We start from the raw sequence: 20,749 nt of genomic DNA, 5'->3' as shown, positions 1-20,749 counted from the left end.
TAATGTTCTGTACATTTTTATTTCAATAAAGACAAAATGACAAACAGCATAAAGAAAGATGCCCAGATGCCCTAAAGGTATTTAAATACATCTCAAAGGTTATCATTAAAGTGAATCTGTAGTAAATAGATTCCTGCAAGCAAAATACCTTTCTTTAAATACAAAATCAGTATTTCTCTGAAATGCAAACGCTTTTCAAATTATTTTCTGCAGAAAAACCTGCCATGATTAAAATATTTTAATGAAGGATAAAAGGGTTTTCTTCCTCCCGACAAAAACAGGCTTAGTTCTACATGCTAGATTTTAACATTTCAGTGTCACAATGTGCTAACTACATACACAATAGATAATAGTAAGAAAAACGCTCAACCTGATGAAAAGTTAAAATCTTCATTAATACACTGAAAAAGTAGACATAACTCATGCCTTTTGTAAAATCAAAAATACAAAAATTAAACCGCTTTCTTTAAAAAGATTTTTCCTTATTTTAAGGATATTTTTAAATGAAGCTGCATGTAGTTTTGTACAAGAAGGTTTTGTACAGGTAAACTGGTAATATACATAAAAAGATTTAACTGGCATCCTCCTCATTCATGTGCTGCTCACCTTTTCTTTGCGACCACATACCTCGTCCTGAACAATCTTCTAGAATTTTAAACCAAAGAAAATGCATCTAGCTTCTCTCCACAAAAAAGTGCCGCTTTCTCCAACTCCTGTAAGGAAATGAATCATCCATGGTGATGCTTGTGGCATATCGATGCAGTCTAGAGGCAATTCATGCTATGTTCCTGCGAGAAAACGATTCTGTGGAAAAAGTAAGCCAGCAAATGGACCAGCAAATAGGGCAAAACATTTTTACAGGGGCCAGACACCTACGACCCACAACCAGTACCCTCTTTTTTGGATTGTACGTTGTTGGACAAAGTTGGGGAGGGGGGATTTGGAGAAACAGGGAGAAGGAACAACAGCCACAACAGACCCACATGTTTGGTTAACACATTGTTATGCTCCCGATGTGCCTGCCACCACTGATCTTGCTACCAACATGCTTCTTTGAAGCATTTTGAAAAGTGGTTCAGATGTTGAATTGTGACAGTAGACCAGAGATTGAGAGGATCCTGAGCCTATTTGATTTAGTTGTAATTTCTTCCCCATTTAGATCCTCTCACCCCCTAATTCCACTAACAGCTCCACAAAAAACTGAAGGATAAGTTACAGTCAGGCAGAGATTGTGCAGTTTATGAATTTCAAAGAGACTAAAATTTGATTTCTATACTTAGTACTTCAGTATCAGTCTCTCCTGTTCTTTGTGCCCACACCTTAAAAGGTTATAGCTGCTGTTGGTGAATGCTCCTGTTCTTCAATATAAATAAACTTGTATGTTATGCCTCCAATTTAATTTTGACTAATCTATAGATTCTTTATTTTAACAAATATACATTACTTCACAGGCAGACAAAGTAGGAAGGTGATGGATCAATTTAGAAAAGATTCTCTCTTTTGTTTTAGAGGGCGGTGATAAAGGATCTGCAATACATTATTGTTAAAAGGAATGCTTTTATGACTCAGATTTATTTTATATACTAGGAAAAACATAAAAGCTTAAAACCTGAACCATAAATTTGTTTTTGTATTTAATATACTGGCCATCCCTGTTGAAATGAGATCTACATTTTAAAAAGCAGGTGCAGACCTACTTTAAAAAGCACCACACAGAGGGAAAATAGAGTCAACTTTCTCCTCTTATGTAAACCTGTGACAATACAGGTTAAACAAAATGCTGGTGGCAGAAACAGAAGTACTTTTACAAAGTGTTGATTTTTGTGTCACAAAGAAAAGCGCCAACCATTTATAGCTGATACAGTCAGAAAGTCTCATTAACATGTATTGCAACAGACCACAGCATTTCATACTTGTTATCCAGCAGTCTTCAGGAGCACACCAACTGGGACAAGTGAACAGCTACTGCATACTATATATGTGCTATCTAAATCTGCGTTTTGGATTTTTGACTGCATATACAGTTTCCTTTTTTGTTTTTAAAAAACCCTGCATTATCCTCTCCTGTTCAGACCCACCTAAAACTTCAAGACTGAGTTCACTCTCTGCAACCCCTTAGTTAATTGTGGGCGCCCAAGACAAGAAAAGCAAGACGAGGTACAAAAATGCAAATTTCAACAGCAATGGCAATGTCTTGTAGTTCAAAGGGTCCTGCTTTTGTCTTCTTAGCCCCCTTCATTGATGATGTTGACAATATGTTCTTAATCTGGAGGGAGTAAATCGTGCAGACGAAATTTCTCTCTGATATGAGGTCGAACATCTTCATTCTGAGAACAGTAAATTAAAGGAAAAATAGGTCAATCTGAAATTTGGTCCTGATCACAATACACCTGCTTCACTGCCAAGGAGTGGAATTGATCAAGTAATTAAACCTAGTTGTGGTGTGGTGGCGATGAGGTCAAAGAAATTTTCCTTGAAGTACCTTGGAGGCACTGTTGCTCTTGGTTTGGGCAGCAAATGGAGCATAATTTAGCAATATCCACAGAACTCGAGACGTCCAATGGTTAAAAACTTCCTGTTCATGCTACATAGCTTATATAGGTACTCATGACCTGAGCAAATGTCAAATGGCAAACAACAGAGTATGTGAAGAGTACTTATTTCTGCTGGTTTTTGTTTGATCTGTGTTTGAATTCTGAGGTCCCAGCAGAACTATTTGGCCAATGAGAACAGAATAAGTCCATACCTGACATCAGACATTCCATTTGCATTTCCTGTAGGGGTCACCAGACAGAAACTGGGACCAGATATTAGATTAGATTACTTACAGTGTGGAAACAGGCCCTTCGGCCCAACAAGTCCACACTGACCCGCCGAAGCGCAACCCACCCAGACCCAATCCCCTACATTTACCCCTGACCCTAACACTATGGGCAATTTAGCATGGCCAATTCACCTAACCTGCACATTTTTGGACTATGGGAGGGAACCGGAGCACCCGGAGAAAACCCAAGCAGACACGGGAAGAATGTGCAAACTCCACACAGTCAGGTGCCTGAGGCAGGAAATGAACCTGGTTCTCTGGCGCTGAGGCAGCAGTGCTAACCATTGTGCTGCTGTGCCGCCCACCAAACATTCATAGAATCCCTACACTGTGGAGGCAGGGTATTCAGCCCATTAAGTCCACACCAACCCTCTGATGTTAGGCAATTTTCCTAACTTTTGAAGGCATTAGGACCAACAGTAGCACTCAGTTATTATGTAGTTTATATCAGCCAACTCACAAACACTAATCATCAAATAGTGGATATTGCTCTGATAGGGAGGGTTGAATTTAAAACAAACTGACATAATAGCAATCTTCATAACTTACCAGTTCTACAAGTTTCTCTAAAAAGGGGATCAATTTCAAAAGCTCTGTGTCATTCTTATCCATGAACCAGCTCTCAATTGGAATTCCATTGGACAGCTGGGAGCAAAGGAATGAAAGAACATTTTACTATGGCTCTAATAGGTTCATTATATTTCACTGACTACAGCAGAAACTGCAATACAACAGCTCCCAATTTTTACATCAATTATACCTCCAACGAGATCAGCCAAACTCTTCACTCATAATGAGGTCAACTTTAAAAATGGACAAGTAAAAAAATCATAACAACACTTTCACATACACGAACCCAGTTCATACTCTCCGAATACCTCAATTTAAGGCTTTTTTCAATTTTTTTTGTCGAGACATTACCATTTGCAATGTGGAATACAGCCATGTGCATGTTGATGCTAAAGAGAAGATTCTCCCCTTACTCCCACACAGCTCCTCAAAAGAAAATTGTTTTCATAAAATACTTGGAGAATATAATCAGACTATTAGCTTCAACATGAGCACACCATTGTTTATGTTTCACAAATGCCTCCTCGCACCCCCTGCCCAGGTAATCCCATCAGAATATCCTTGGTTTCTTTTCTCCTCAAGTTTTTAAATCAATCCTCCCCTTAATATGCTGGTCATTATGCCTAATTCTGGTGCAGGTGTGTTCCACATTTTATCCACTCTCTGGGTAAACAGGTTTCTTTCTGGTTTCTGTGTTTTACCGACCAGTGGCCATCTTATATTTATGGCCACTAGTTCCAGTCTCATTTGCAAGTGATGACATCTGTTCTACATCTATCCCACCAAATCACTTCAAAATGTTACAGAGATCCATCAAGTCACCACTCAGTCTTCTTAATACTGATACTGTTAGCCATAAGACTGTATGCCTTTCTGCAGCATTGGTAGTCTGTGATAAAGTTTTTTTTCATATTTGTGGTTTGTTAAAGCAGCACATTTTACTTTGCATGACACACTTCAAATAATCCACACACTCATCTAAACTGGTGAAATTAGAACAATATAAATTAATAGAAGGGAAAAATGCCCAAAAATATTTTTGAAATACTAAAATAAAATGAAACATATTATGCAATCCCCAAATAAATGTTGCAAAGGTTACATTTTGAGTTCACATATTCAGGGTAAAAAACAAACTGTGCAAAGGATGATTTTTCCTTTTCCTTATGCTCCCCTTAGTTAAATGCCTTTTGCATCCAAAAGATTGACGAATATAATTACTTGCAGATCAGATCCAACTTTAGCTAGCTGTCAGCTGTGTAACAGCAGTTTAGTGTAACTTCTTGAATGTACCTCATTTGGAAAGCCTATTCTCCTCACAGAAGCCTGGCTGGAATCAGAAACCTGTGCCACTAAGAAACTTAAGTTGTCAGATAAAAACCTGCAAATGTTATAGAGGAGAAACAGGACTATCACCTGAGAGACAAGAGTCTCAGATAGGCACATAAGTTACTCATCCTGACACTAAATCACATTGATACTATTCCAATGAAGCAAGCAACAAAATATCCAGAACAAAAGAGTGTGCACTCTAGGCGTACGAATCTCGTCAATGTTCAATAATTCTTGGACTGACCTGGTATGCAAAAGCTTGTGGAGAGTTGTCAATAATGATTGTTTTTGAAAGGTCTCTTCCAAGAATATTCAAATCCTTTATGTAGTTTCCCTGCACACACACACAATGCTCACGGAACAGCCTGTGCCTAGGTGACAAAATATATTGAACATTAAGGGTAATAACGAATTTAAACTAGAGCGAAGATTAGGAGGGTGATACATTCAAAGAAAAAAACATGTCTAAATTCACAGGTTTTAAAGACACAAAAGTAATCATCTCAGCATGTCTCCCCTCTGGCAAGTTCAATGACAGTGAACTGATTACATATATGGATTATGTGCTGGTCAAACTGCAGCCGGTAACAAGAAAAGTTTTAAAATTTTTCAAAAACATTTTCCATACCATATTGGTATCTCATTGACCTCTGGACACTCAAGGAAAACAGGATTGAATGTGTTCGCAAATTAAACCAAATTTTATTTTTTATTCACTAATGAACTGTGTGTATCGCTGGCTGGCCAGCATTTATTGCCCATCCCTACCTAGTTGCCTTTCAGAAGGTGAGCTGCCATCTGCAGTCCATTTGCTGCAGGTTGACCCACAATGCCCTTAGGGAAGAAATTCAGGATTATAACCCAATGACAGTGAAGGAAAAGAAATATATTTCCCATAGAGGATGGTGAGTGGCTTTGAGGGGAGCTTGTGGTGGTGGCACCATCTATTTGCTGCCTTTGTCCATCTAAATAGAAGAGGCTGTAGGTTTGGAAGATGCTATCCAAGGATCTTTGGTGAATTTTTGCAATGCATCTTGTAGATAGTACACATGGCTGCTACTGAACAACACTGGATGCATGTGATGTGTTTCCAATCAAGCAGGCTGCTTTGTCCTGGATGGTGCCATGCTTCTTGTGTGGTTGGAGCTGCACACATCCAGGGAAGTTGGAAATATTCCTTCACATTGTTGACTTATCTTGAAGATGATGGACAGACTTTGGGGAGTCAGGAAGCGAGTTACTCACCACCGGAAAAGATAATGGCAAAAACAGCCCTACTGAAAATGCAAAGTCCTCCTCACTAAAATCTGGGGGGGGGGGGGGGGGGCGTGGTGTCAAAACTGGAAGAGCTATCTCACAGACTAGTCAAGCAACAGGCTGATAATGTCGGTAAAATTTGATTTTGTGAGTGTGACCATGTCCCAGACACCAACATAATCATTCCTGGATATGTCCTGTTCCACGAATCAAGTAAACTTTCTGGTCAATGATAACCATCAAGATGTTAATAGTGGGGGTTCAGTAAGGGTTTGTCAAGGGGCAGTGATTAGATTGTCTCTTATTGAAGATGATCATTTCCTGGCATGTGTGTGGCACAAATGTTACTTACCATGTTAGCCCAAGCCTGGATACTGTCCAAATCTTATTGCATTTGATCATGGACTGTTTCAATATCTGAGGTGTGGCGATGGTGCTGAACATTGTGTAATCATTGGTAAACATCCCTATTTCTGAGCTTGATGATGGCGGGAAGTGCACTGATGAAGCAGCTGAAGATGGGTGGGCCGAGGACACTACCCTGAGGAACTCGTGCAGAGATGTTATGGAACTAAGATGACTAATCTCCAACAACCACAATCATTTTCCTATGTGTCAGATATGACTCCAAACTCGTGGGAGAGTTTGCTCGCGATACCCATTGATTCCAGTTCTACCAGGACTCCATAATGCCATATTTGATCAAACCAGGCTTGATGTCAAGTGCTGTCACTCTCACCACACCTCTGGAATTCAGTTCCTTTCTCCGTGTTTTATCCAAGGCTGTAATGAGGTCAGAAGCAGAGTGGCCCTGACAGAACCCTAACTGGGCATTATCGAACAGGTTACTACTGAGCACATGCTATTTGACAGCACTGTTGATGACATCTCCATCACTTTACTGATGATTAAGAGTAGATTGATGGGACAGTAATTGGTTGAGTTGGATTTGCCCTGATTTTCATGTCCAGGACATACTTGGGCAATTTTCTGCATTGTGAGGTAAATGCTACTACTGCAACTGTAGTAGAACAGCTTGGTAAAAGGAGCACAAGTCTTTGGTACTACTGCCAGAATGTTGTTGGGACCCATATCCTTTCAATTTTCTTTATAGCGATGGGTAATAAATACTGACCAGCCAACATCCCACAAACGAATAAACAAACAAATCTAGCGTGTCCAACTGTAGATAGATATTACATGGAGTGACTTATATCGGCTAAAGTCTCTGACTGCTGGGGACCACTGAAGGAGGTCAAGATGGATCATCCACTTGGCACTTCTGGCTAATGATTGCTGCGAATGCTTCAGCCTTATCTTTTGTACATGTGTTGAACTCTTACATCATTGATGATAGGGATATTTGCAGTGGCTCCTCCTCCACTGAGTTGCTTAATTGTCCACTACTGAATGTGGCAGGACTGCCAAGCTTTGAGCTGATCCACTGGCTGTGGAATCGCTTAGCTCTATCCATCACTTGCTGCTTATGCTACTTGGAATGCATTAAATCCTGCTTGATAGTTTCACCAGATGGATCCCTCGTTTTTAGTATGCCTTGTGCTGCTCCTGGCATGCCCTCCTGCACTCTCCAATGACCCTGGGTCGACCCCCTAGTTTGATAATAATGATTGAGTGGGGGATATTCCAGGGCATGAGGTTGCAGATTGTGTTGGGATACAATTCTGCAGTTGGTGGCCCACAGCGTCTCAGGGATGCCTATTCTTGAGATGCTAGATCTGTTCGAAGTTTGCCCCATTTAGCAAGGTGATAGTGTCACACAACACAATGGAAGGTATTCACAACGTGAAGGCAGGACTTTGTTTTTAAAGGACTGTGAAATGGTCACTCTTACCATTACTGTCACAGATAAATGTATCTACAGCTGGTAGATTGGTAAAGACGAGGTTGAGTATGGATTTCCTTATTCTTGGTTCCCCATCATCTGCCACAGACTCTGTCTAGCAGCTATGTCTACCCAGTTCTGTAAATACTGCTGTTAAGCCACTCTTGGTAATGGACATTGAGATCACCCACCCACTGCTTCCTCCGAGTGTTGTTCAACATGGGGGAGTACTGATTCATCAGCCGAGTCATATGGCACGGAAATAGACTCTTCAGTCCGACTTGTCCATGTTGACCGAGTTTCCCAGACTAAACTAGTCCCATTCATCCGCATTTGGCCCAAATCCCTCTAAACCCTTCCTATTCATGTACCCTTCCAAATCTCTTTGAAATGTTGTAACTGTACCTGTATCTCCACTTCCTCTGGCAGTTCATCCCGATGCAAACCATCCTCTGTGGAAAAAGTTGCCCCCCTCTGGTCCCTTTGAAATCTTTCTCCTCTTACATTAAAAATATGCCTTCTAGCATTGAACTCCCTTACCTAGGGAAGAGACCTTTGCTATTCACCTTATCTATGCCCCTCATGAAGTTATAGACCTCTATGACATCACCCCTCAACACCCTATGTTCCAGTGAAAAAACTCCCAGTATTTCCAGACATAATGCATAACCATTCTGTCCCAGTAACATCCTTGTAAATCTTTTCTGCATTCTCTCCAATTGAACAACATCCTTCCTATAGCAGGGCAACCAGAAGTTTACACAAAACTCCAAAGGTGGCCTCACCAGCATCCTGTACAACTGCAACATGACGCCCCAACTTCTATACTCAATGGTCAATGAAGGCATGCGCCAAACACCTTCTTTACTACCCTGTCTACCTATGATGCCATTTTCAAGGAACTATATACCTGAACCCCCAGGTGTCTCAGTTCAACAACACTTAATTGCATAAGTCCTGCCCTTGTTGAGGGGGAACAGTACATGGTAATCAGTAGGAGATTTTCTTGCCCGTGTTTAACCTGAAGTCACGAGACCTCACGGGGTCTGGGGTCAATATTAAGGACTCAGAGGGTAACTCCCTCCCAAATGTATAATGCTGTGCTGCCACCTCCGCTGGGTCTGCCCTGTCAGTGGGAAGGGTCATATTCAAGGATGGTGATGGTGGCATTTGGGACATTACCTGCCAGGTATGATTCTGTGAGTATGACTACAAGGAAGGCTATTGGTTAACTAGCCTGTGAGATAGCTCTCCCAACTTTGGCACTAGCCCCCAGATGTTAGTAAGGAGGATTTTTGAGGATTGACAGGGCTATTTCTGCCATTGTCAATTCCACGTGTCTAAGTTGAACCTGGGTGGTCCTCCCGGTTTCAAAACTTGCAATTCAAATAATGCAAGAATGTTCAATGAAAAGAAGGGAGGAAATAATCAAATTCAGTATTTTTGAAGGAAAATAAAGGGCAAGGAGTGGATAGACAAAAGAAAAATACCCAAATTTCCCACGAAATAACCAATCTGCAGTTTTGTCAACTCCTTCATTCTATTTAACAAATAAAAATAAAGAGAGGAGTCAACTCTTGCATTCTTGAGGCTCTGTTACAGGATGATAATTAAGCAGGACACGTCCAAACCTTCTTTAAAATCTTAGTGTGGGTAAACCCTAGCAACTCATTCCAAGTCCTGCTTATTGCTTAAATGAATATCAATATCAATATTCAAAAGTAGTGACATTCAGACAGAACCTTATAACTTATTTCCAGAAAGTGATTTGTTGTCCTGGGCAAAGCAGCACAATTAAAGCATAAATTGTTTTGATATAAATACCATATATTTACACATGGCTATGTAGGAATACAGATGTACAAATCATTAAAGGTGGCAGGGCACTTTGAGAAAAAGTGATTAAAAAGGAATATAAGGATATAGATTGGAGAAGCTGGACAACGTTTCTTAGAGATGAGAAACGAGGTGTTTAAAATCATGAGAAAACACAAGCAGGGAGAAATGTTTCCTATTGGAAAAAGGGCTGAGAATTAGAGGACACTAATGTGACTAGAAACATAGCATAGTAATACAATCAAAAACCTTTTTACACAACTGGTGGTTAGAATCTGGAAGACACAACCTGTGATAGTCGTGGGGGTGAATTGAATTGCTTTTTCTAAAAGAGAATTAAACAAACAAAGAACATTGCATGACTACTGGAGAGGGAAATGTCACTGGACTAGTCATCCAGAGACCTAGGTAATATTCTGAGGGCAAAGGATCCAATCTACAAAAGCAGATGGCTTGGGTTAAGGTTAGAACTGAAGTTTTAGAATTTGAGAACCAAAAATCATAATTCAAAAAAAAAGAAGCTATTACCAATTGTTGCAAAAACCCATCTGGTTTACTAATACCCATTAGGGAAGCACCATCCTTAACTAGCCTGGCCCCCATGACTCCAGGCACACACCAAGTGTTGACTCTTAACTGCCCTCTCAAATAGACTAGCAAATTGCTACAAAAAAGTCTCAAGGAACAAAACTATTGAGATCGGAATCAGAAATAACAACAGAAAACTCAGCCTTATTAACCCTGCAGGGTCTTTCATACAAACAAATGGGGGCTAATACCAAAATTGGCAGAGTGGTCTTACAGACTAGTCAAGCAACAGCCCAACTACGGGGGACTTCAAAGCCCATTATGAAGAATACCACTACTGATTTATCTACGAGGTAAAAACAATGACTGCAGATGCTGGAAACCAGATTCTGGATCAGTGGTGCTAGAAGAGCACAGCAATTCAGGCAGCATCCAAGGAGCAGCAAAATCAACGTTTCGGGCAAAAGCCCTTCATCAGGAATAAAGGCAGAGAGCCTGAAGCATGGAGAGATAAGCTGGGGGGGCGGGGGGGGGGGGGGGGGGGGGGGGGGGGGGGCGCGGTGGGGAGAAAGTAGCATAGAGTTCAATGGGTGAGTGGGGGAGGGATAAAGGTGATATGTCAGGGAGGAGAGGGTAGACTGGATAGGTGGAAAAGGAGATAGGCAGGTAGGACAAGTCCGAACAAGTCATGGGGACAGTGCTGAGCTGGAAGTTTGGAACTAGGGTGAGGTGGGGGAAGGGGAAATGAGGAAACTGTTGAAGTCCACATTGATGCCCTGGGGTTGAAGTGTTCTGAGGCAGAAGATGAGGCGTTCTTCCTCCAGGCGTCTGGTGGTGAGGGAGCGGCGGTGAAGGAGGTGTCAGAGATGGTCCAGGTAAATTTAAGGTCAGGGTGGAATGTGTTGGTGAAGTTGATGAATTGCTCAACCTCCTCGCGGGAGGACGAGGTGGCGCCAATGCAGTCATCAATGTAGCGGAGGAAGAGGTGGGGAGTGGTGTCGGTGTAATTACGGAAGATCAACTGCTCTACGTAGCCAATAAAGAGACAGGCATAGCTGGGGCCCATGGCTACCCCTTCGGTCTGGAGGAAGTGGGAGGATTCAAAGGAGAAATTGTTAAGGGTGAGGACCAGTTCGGCCAAACGAATGAGAGTGTCGGTGGAAGGGTACTGTTGGGGACGTCTGGAGAGGAAAAAATGGAGGGCTTGGAGGCCCTGGTCATGGCGGATGGAGGTGAAGAGGGATTGGATATCCATGGTGAAGATGAGGCGTTGGTGGCCAGGGAAACGGAAGTCTTGGAGGAGGTGGAGGGCGTGGGTGGTGTCTCGAACGTATGTGGGGAGTTCCTGGACTAGGGGGGATAGGACAGTGTCGAGGTAGGTAGAGATGAGTTCAGTGGGGCAGGAGCATGCTGAGACAATGGGTCGGCCAGGGTGGTCAGGCTTGTGGATCTTGGGAAGGAGGTAGAACCGGGCAGTGCGGGGTTCCCGGACTATGAGGTTGGAAGCTGTGGGTGGGAGATCTCCTGAGGTGATGAGGTTCTGTATGGTCTGGGAGATGATGGTTTTGTGATTGGGGGGGGGGGGGGCTCTTCCACCTATCCACTCCACCCTCTCCTCCCTGACCTATCACCTTCATCCCTCCCCCATTCACCCATTGTACTCTATGCTACTTTCTCCCCATCCCCACCCTCCTCTAGCTTATCTCTCCACGCTTCAGGCTCACTGCCTTTATTCCTGATGAAGGGCTTTTGCCCGAAACGTTGATTTCGCTGCTCCTTGGATGCTGCCTGAACTGCTGTGCTCTTCCAGCACCACTAATCCAGATACTGATTTATCTAGTCAGGTCTTAAACGTAAATAACCCAGACAGAGTCTGTAACAGGTGGTAAATGATACAACACAAAGGACAAACATACTTGACCTCATCTTCACCAATCTGCCTGCCACAGATGCGCCTGTCCTAGACAGTATCAGTGGAACTGACCACCCCACAGTCCTTTAGCAGACAAAGTCCTGTTTTCACACTGAGGATTCCTTCCATTGTGTTAAACGCCACTATCGCTCCCCTAAATGGGGTAGATTTCAAAGAGATCCAGCAACACAAGTAAGGGCTGTGGACCATCACCAAGAGCAGAACCGTACGCTATCACAACATGCAATGTTGCCTGTCCATATTCCCCACTCTATAGTAAGTTTGCAGATGACACCAAAATTGGAGGTGTAGTTGACAGCAAAGAAAGTTACCTCAAATTACAACAGGATCTTGATCAGATGGGCCAATGGGCTGATTGGCAGCAAATGGAGCTTAATTCAGACAAATGTAAGGTGCTGCATTTTGGGAAAGCAAATCTTAGCAGGACTTATATACTTAATGGTAAGGTCCTAGGGAATGTTGCTGAACAAAGAGACCTTGGAGTGCAGGTTCATAGCTCCTTGAAAGTGGAGTCACAGGTAGATAGGATAGTGAAGGTGGTGTTTGGTATGCTTTCCTTTATTGGTCAGAGTATTGAGTACCAGAATTGAGAGGTCATTTGTGGCTGTACAGGACATTGGTTCGGCCACTTTTGCAATATTGTGTGCAATTCTGGTCTCCTTCCTTTTGGAAGGATGTTGTGAAACTTGAAATGGTTCAGAAAAAATTTACAAGGATGTTGCCAGGGTTGGACGATTTATGCTATAGGGAGAGATTGAATAGGCTAGGGCTGTTTTCCCTGCAGCGTCGGAGGCTGAGGGGTGACTTTATAGAGTTTTTTAAAATCATGAGGGGCATGGATAGGATAAATAGACAAAATCTTTTCCTTGGGGTCAGGGTGTCCAGAACTAGAGGGCCTAGGTTTAGCGTGAGAAGGGAAAGATATAAAAGAGACCTAAGGGGCAACATTTTCATGCAGAGGGTGGTACGTGTATGGAATGAGCTGCCAGAGGAAGTGGTGGATGCTAGTACAATTGCAACATTTAAAAGGCATCTGGATGGGTATATGAATAGGAAGGGTTTGGGGGGATATGGGTTGGGTGCTGGCAGGTGGGACGAGATTAGGTTGGAGTGGCACAGCAGTTAGCACTGCTGCCTCACAGCACCAGGGTCGCAGGTTCGATTCCAGCCTTGGGTGACGGTCTGTGTGGAGTTTGCACATTCTCTCCGTGTCTGTGTGGGTTTCCTCCCACAATCCAAAGATGTGCAGGTTAGGTGAATTGGCTGTGATAAAATATCCATAGTGTTAGGTGCATCAGTCAGAGGGAAACAGGTCTGGATGGGTTACTCTTCGGAGGATCGGTGTGGACTTGTTGGGCCGAAGGGCCTGTTTCCACACTGTAGGGAATCTAATCTCATATCTGGTCGGCATGGATTGAAGGGTCTGCTTCTGTGCTGTACATCTCTATGACAATTATTAAACGAAGAGGATCAACCCTGGTCTGATGAAAAGTGCAAGATGGCATGCTAGGAGCAACATTAGGCAGACCAAAAAATGGTGTCAACAAGTATGTAAGTTAGCTCACTGAGCTTGAAAATTTGTTTTCAGACGTTTCATCACCATTCTAGGTAACATCATCAGTGAGAGTCTCTGGTGATGGGCTGGTGTTATTCCCACCTCTTCTTATTTATAGGTCTTATTTCTTAAAGTGGTTACGTCACTTCCAGTTCTTTTTTTCAAGGGAAGGTAGATAGAATCTAAATCGATGTGTTTATTGATGGGGTTCTGGTTAGAATGCCATGTCTCTAAGAATTCTCTTGCGTGCCTTTGTTTCACCTGTCCTAGGATGTGTGCGTTGTCCCAATCAAAGTGGTGAGCTTCTCTGTCTGTGTGTATATAAACTAATGATCGTGGGTCATGTCCTTTGGTGGCGAATTCGTGTTCATATATCCTGGTGGCAAGTTTCCTGCTAGCATGTCCAATTTGGCTTTTTTTTTTTTTTACAGTTCTTGCATGGTATCTTGTTAATGACAATTTAATCGATTTAGATCCTATCTACTTTCCCTTGAAGAAAAGAACCGAAATCACCCACCCACCCTAAGAAACCAAATAGAGAGGTGGGACATACCACTAGCGCTTCACCAGAAACTCTCATTCATAATGTTACCCAGTATGGTGACGAAACGTCTAAAAACAAACCTTCCAGCTCAGTGAGCTAATTTACATACTTATCATCAACCTGAGCTACAAATCTTTTCAAAAATCGCTAAAAGGTGTCAAAGTCACAAAGCAACAACAGAAAACTAGCTGCATGACAAACAGAATGACCAGCAAGTGATAAGACACAGCTAGCGATTCCACAACCAATGGATTAGCTCTAAGCTCTGCAGACTTGGCATATCCGGTCATGAATGGCAATGGACAATTCAACAACCCACTGAAAGAGGTGGCTCCACAAGCATTCCAATCCTCATTGACGATGGAGCCCAGGACATTTGTACAAAAGGCAGCACTTGTAATAATCTTCAGCCAGAAATAGTGAATGGATTATGCATTTCTGCCTCCTCAGTAAGTCCCCATATTACAGATGCCTGTCTTCAGCCAATTCAATTCATTCCATAACATCAAGAAACAGCTGAAGGCACTAGATCCACAAAGTCTTTAGGTTCTGACAATAATGAAGACGACTTGTGATGCAAAGCTCGCCAATTTCCTAGCCAATCTGTTCCAGTACAGCTACGATACTGACACCTGCCAGGCAATGAGGAAAATTGCCATGTATGTCCTGTCCACAGAAAGCAAAACAAATCAAACTCAGTCAATTATTGTATCATCAGTTTACTATGATCCTCCAATAAAGTCATCAATATTATCAAGTAACACTTGCTTAGCCATAATCTGCTCAGAGGTGTTCTGTTTGGGTTCCGGCCAGAACCACTCAGTTCCTGACTTCATTACAGCCTTGTATTACAACATAGACAAAAGAACTAAACTCCAGCGGTGAGACAAAAGTGACTACCCTTAACATTGAGACATTTGTCTGAACATGGCATTAAAGAGACCAAGCAATGGGAATCAGGAGAAAACTCTTCACTCGTTGGAGTTGCACCAAGAAAGATGGCTGTGGTTGTTTGATGTCAGTCATCTCAGCTCCAGGGCAATTCTGCAGGAGTTCCTCAGGGTAGGTATTTTCCTAATAAAGATGTTCAGAAATGTTATGACACACCCTTGGAGCAGGTGGGATTTGAACCTAGATCTCCTAGCTCAAAGGGACACCACCACTGAGTCAAAACAGCCCTAGTTCCTCAGGGTAGTGTCTTAGGTACAATAGCTCTTTCATTAGTGACCTTTCTTCCGTCATAAAACCATAGGTGGAGATGCTCACTTCTGATTGCATAATGTTAAGCACCATTAATTAAGGATACATTTGGTCCACACAAGTTCCAGGCTGTGAACATCTCCAATAACAGAAATTCTAACTACCATCCCTTTATGTTTAATGATATTACCTTCGTCGAAACTTCTACTGACAACCACCTGTGGACTACCATTAGCCAGAAATTAACTGGACTACTCATATAAATAGTGCCTACAAAAGCAAGTTAGAACCTGGGAATCCTGCAGCAACTAATCACCTGATTTCTCAAAGCCTGCCCATTATCTACAAAGCATAAGACAGGAGTGTGATGAAATATTCCTACTTGACTGGATGAACACAACTCAAAACAACACTCAAGAAGCTTGACATCATGCAAGACAAAGCAGCCAGTGTGATTAGCACTAGATTTACAGTTATACACTCACTCCACCACAGATACACAGTAGCAGTTGCACAGGCCATCTACAAAATGCACTGCAAAAATTCACCCAGGCTCACCAGACATCACTTTCCAAACAAATTACCATGACCAACTTGAAGGACAAGGACAACAAATATATGGAAACTCCACCACCTACAAGTTCCTTTCCAAACCACTCACCATCCTAACTTGGAAATATTCACTATTCCTTCATTATCAGCAGGTGAAAATCCTCCAACTCTCTCCCTAACAGTATTGTGAATGCATCAACACCAAAGGCACTGCAGCAGTCCAAAGCAGTAGCATGCCATCATCGTCTTGAGGGCAATGAGGGATGGGCAATGAATGTTGGTCCAACTAGCAAAGCCCACATCTTCCAAATGAATTTTAAAAACAACACAGTCGGAACGTTTGCCTTATAGAGTCAGCAGAGACATGATGACCTGAACAGCCTTCTGTACTGTAATCTTCTAAGATTCCATGTAGCACCTTAAACACAGCAAAATACTCAAAGCTAATTCACAGGAGTGTGGTCAAATAGAATGTCAATTTAATCAACAGAGAAATACACTAGGTTAGGTATTGCAATATTCATTCAAAGTAGTCAGTATATCTTAAAGAAGTGGTTTGGACAGATTAGGGAGGGAACACCTAGGTTTTAATACCTGAAGATAAATTTGCTGTCAGTGGAACAATTAAAACCAGATATATGCAAGAGGCCAGAAATGGAGTGCAATAATCTTGAAAGAGAATAAGCAGATAGAGGTCAGAAGACTGACAAATTAATTTTCTGAGATAGATACCTGTCCAAGTGGTAATACTTATATCTGTGGGCTGGGCAGAGGATGAAGATACGGATGGTTTACAATGACAAAGCTATTACTATTCCTTTTTACTTTAACATTCCTATTTACTATATACAACAAACACAGGCACTTACCTGACTAGCTGCTTTTTAGGGTCCAAAATATTCAGCAATTTGTCTGCATAGACTTTTTTGGAGGCAGTGAACAGAATAATCTGCAAGATAATCAGGGAAAGATTACAATACTGCATTTGCCAAAATATGACTTTTCATTTCTCAATACTGCTTTGAACGCAGCATATATAGTACTATTTTTTAATGTTACATGGGAGGAGCTTTAACCAAAAGTCAAAGTCATGAAAAAAAGAACAAAGCACAACAATGTTCAAGAACTTTAATGAAATGGTGATGATCAATTGGTCACAAAGAAACCGAGGATCCTTCACATTTTCAAACTGTGTACAGGTAGCTCTCCTATAATGCCGTAATCGCACTCCAGCAAAAGCTCGCTTAATAGAAAATCATGTAATATAATAATGGAGCCAATGGGGAAAAGTGAGGTTAGGGGCAGACCAGCAAAAAAATAACACTCTCAAACACTCAAAAATCACCCAAAAGCCAGAGTGTAGCACAGCCTGAATGAAGGTTTAAATCATATTTATTAACAAAATAAAAATAAATTTAACACATTTCATTGAGATTTTTGAGAAGATTTGTAGCTCAGGTTGAGGTTCAGGTCGTAAGTTTGCTCGCAGAGCTGGCAGGTTTGTTTTCAGACGCTGTGTCACCACGCTAGGTAACATCATCAGTGAGCCTCCGGTGAACTGCTGGTGTTCTGTCCTGCTTTCTATTTATGTGCCTAGAATGAGCCATCAGCATCAAACAACAGCAGACCAAGGAAAAAAAACTATCCCTCCAAAAAAAAACTGGACAAGCTCACACAAAAGAACAACACAGACAATTCAGAAGTTTAGATTAAAAATCTATCACACTAACCACTAACAGACAAGGAAATAGCCGTCCTAGTAAGAGGAATGAACTACAACTACAGAGACACCGACACAAATGGACTTCTCAGCAGCATTAGAATCAATCCTGAAAGACAACGGACTCGCAGAAGAAACCCAGCAGACCATCAGACAGACAGCTCACCAACACTCAGCAGAAAGGAGGAAGGGAACACCCTCAATACACTGGAATGCCCTAGAAGGACTCAGAAAAGACAGAAACATTGCAATCCTACCTGCAAGCAAAGGGTGCCTGACTGTCATCCTAAACAGAACACAATATATTGAAAAGACAAATTCACTGCTCACAGATACCGACACTTACTAACAGGTGACGACAGACCCGACTTCACAGCTAGAAACCTGTATCACAGCTACATTGAAAATGCTTAATAAATCAGGCCAAATTAACAAGACAGATCTCCAAAAGATGAAACCTGATGGACCCAACACACTCCTTTTCTATGGATTACCTAAGGTACACAAACCAGGGGCCCCCCTCAGACCCGAGGTCTCACTCCCTGGCACACCGCCATACAGACTAGCAAACGAACTCTACCGAAAACTGAAATACCTAGAAAAAGACATGCCACTCCATCCACTTCACCCAAGAATTCCTGAACATCAAAGACACCAAGATAGAAGAGGACGAAATAGTGGTCTCCTTTGACATAACAACCTTATTCACATCAATTAATATCAGCCTGGCCAAAGAAACACTGACCTTGTTACTAGATGAATCAAGGACACAAACACCAGATAGCAGCAACTCCATCAGCAAGGACAACATCCTCAAACTAGTAGACCTGTGCCTCACTACCCACTTCATCTTCAACAACAAGATCTACAAAGAAATCAACGGAGAAACTATGGTATCACCCTATATCAGGATTCTTAGCAGAAGCAGTAATCGAGTGACTCGAATGAACAGCCCTCCCCACGACCCAACCCAAACTTTGGGTCTGTTACATGGATGACACCTTTGTCATCACAAAACGGACAAATTAGAGGAAACCTACAACAGCCTTACAGGAATAAGTTTCACAAAAGGGAAGAACAACAGACTCCCCTTCCTAAATGTCACAGTGGAACGAACAGTTAATGGAGAACTGCAGACCAGTGCCTACAAGCAAGTAACACACACAGACTAGATACTTAACTACAAAAGCAATCATCCCAACACCCACAAACGGAGCTGCATCAGGACATGATTTAAATGGGCCACAACACTGCAGCACCCAGGAACTACGAGCAGAAGAAAAATACCTATACAGCGTATTCAAGAACAACAGGTACCCAATAAACACAGTCCGCCGATTCGTAAACAACAAATCCAAACAAGTAGACACAACATGCCTAGAAACTCTAGCCACACTTCCATACGTCAAAGACATCTCAGAGATGACTACCAGACTACTCTGACCCCTTGGCATCATGGTAGCCCAGAAACTTACCAACACACTGAAAAAGCCACTGATGAACCTAAAGGACCCTATACGAACAACCAGCAAAACGAATATTATTTACAAAATACCATGCAAGGACTGCAACAAACATTACATCAGACAGACTGACGGAAAACCAGCCACCAAATACCGGCCAAAAGACATGACCCACCATCACTAGTATCCTTGCATACAGACAAAGAAGGACACCACTTCAACTGGGACAACACATCCATCCTGGGACAGGCTAAACATAAACACGCATGGGAACTCCTAGACGCCAGGCATTCAAAACGGAACTCCATCAATAAACACATTGATTCAGACGCCATTTACTAACCTCTGAGCAAAAGAACCAGAAATGATAGCACCCACCTTAAGAGACCAATACATAACTAGAAAGCAGGTCAGAACACCAGCGTTTCACCGGATGTTCACTGATGTTAATTAGCATGGTGACGAAACACCTGAAAACAAACTTGCCAGCTCTGTGAGCAAACTTACGACCTGAACAACAACATTACATTGAAAAAATATCGTTAATGCAGTGTTAAGAGGATCACCACCTTCAGGTGCAGTGTGGTTGCAGAAAGGGGTGGCTGTGGTTGACTGTCTTCTGACTGTTTCTTGGTTTAGATTATGAGATATGCAGGTACTAGAACAAATTAAAAAGGTAAATGATGTGTATATAAGTAATGCAGTCCTGCAGGAATTAGACAAGAATATTCTTGTCTCAGAGAGAGAGCAATGAATATTAATTAGTTTAACTTTTGAGATGAAGCTGCTCAATATATAGTACTGTATCTCTCACATGCTCTGATGGCAGGTGACATCGGCACATGTGCAGAAAGCGTGTGAAACAATCATCACTGGAATTGAGTTATTGCGAACAAAGGTAAGCGTTCTCGAAAATTCTGTTCTCTAATGCTTCAGCGACATTATTGCCAAATAATGCTCCCGAAACACGTTTGATAAGAGAACTACCTGTATCTCGGAACCATCTGATTTTTGATGTATTTTTACAATGCCCTTTTGATTCAAAAGTTCAAACGTTGTACAGTTGCTATAAAACTATTGTGAACCATCAACAAAGAGAGCATTTCTTGTGGAGTTGGAAGAGAGAAAATATAAATCTTTAAATAAAAACTAATTTGCACAATGCAAAATGTACACTCTGCTGAAAATACATTGCTTAGTTTCCTGGTGTGTTATTTTAAGCCAAGTTTTAAAAATGTATTAAAGCAAGGTTTTGGCAGTGCTACTATCTGAACATACTGAGTGATACAAAATGATCAAGGGGACTGTAACAGTTATAACTAACAACACAACTTTGCATTTGACAGAACACTTTTCAACGTACCTCATAAATCTGAGACATTCGTTCCAGGAATTCCCGAAAGAAGGGTCGCAACCGTACGTAAACCTATTGGACATGTGGGAAAGGTTACTACATTTTACAACAGTTTAAATAAAATATATAATGAAGTACTTCCCAAACCGTTACCTACGATGATGTCATTTCAGTGCTTGAAAATTGCGATGATACCACTGGAAGACCTTGCTAGAGTGGGAAATTCTAAACGTGTATC

The 20,749-nt window shown here is 41.9% G+C and overlaps 1 protein-coding gene across 4 annotated transcripts in view; it reads right to left on the bottom strand.

Annotated features, from left to right (window-relative positions):
* The window catches only part of LOC122540883 (CTD small phosphatase-like protein 2), a 102,072-nt gene continuing 81,323 nt past the window's right edge, over positions 1–20,749 (bottom strand). For all 4 annotated transcript variants that reach the window (XM_043677114.2, XM_043677113.2, XM_043677115.2 and 1 more), the window contains 5 exons: positions 20,521–20,583; positions 16,844–16,923; positions 4,971–5,097; positions 3,374–3,469; positions 1–2,327 (listed from right to left, as the gene is read on the bottom strand). In XM_043677114.2, coding sequence (XP_043533049.1) covers positions 2,262–2,327; positions 3,374–3,469; positions 4,971–5,097; positions 16,844–16,923; positions 20,521–20,583 — 432 coding nt within the window. In that variant the 3' untranslated portion in view covers positions 1–2,261. The remainder of the gene's footprint in view (positions 2,328–3,373; positions 3,470–4,970; positions 5,098–16,843; positions 16,924–20,520; positions 20,584–20,749) is intronic.

The sequence above is a fragment of the Chiloscyllium plagiosum genome, unplaced genomic scaffold, assembly GCF_037043375.1.
Source record: "Chiloscyllium plagiosum isolate Xiang-an unplaced genomic scaffold, Cpla_swu_hap1 HiC_scaffold_39, whole genome shotgun sequence".
Lineage (NCBI taxonomy): Eukaryota > Metazoa > Chordata > Chondrichthyes > Orectolobiformes > Hemiscylliidae > Chiloscyllium > Chiloscyllium plagiosum.
This window is presented reverse-complemented; position numbering and strand designations above follow the sequence as displayed.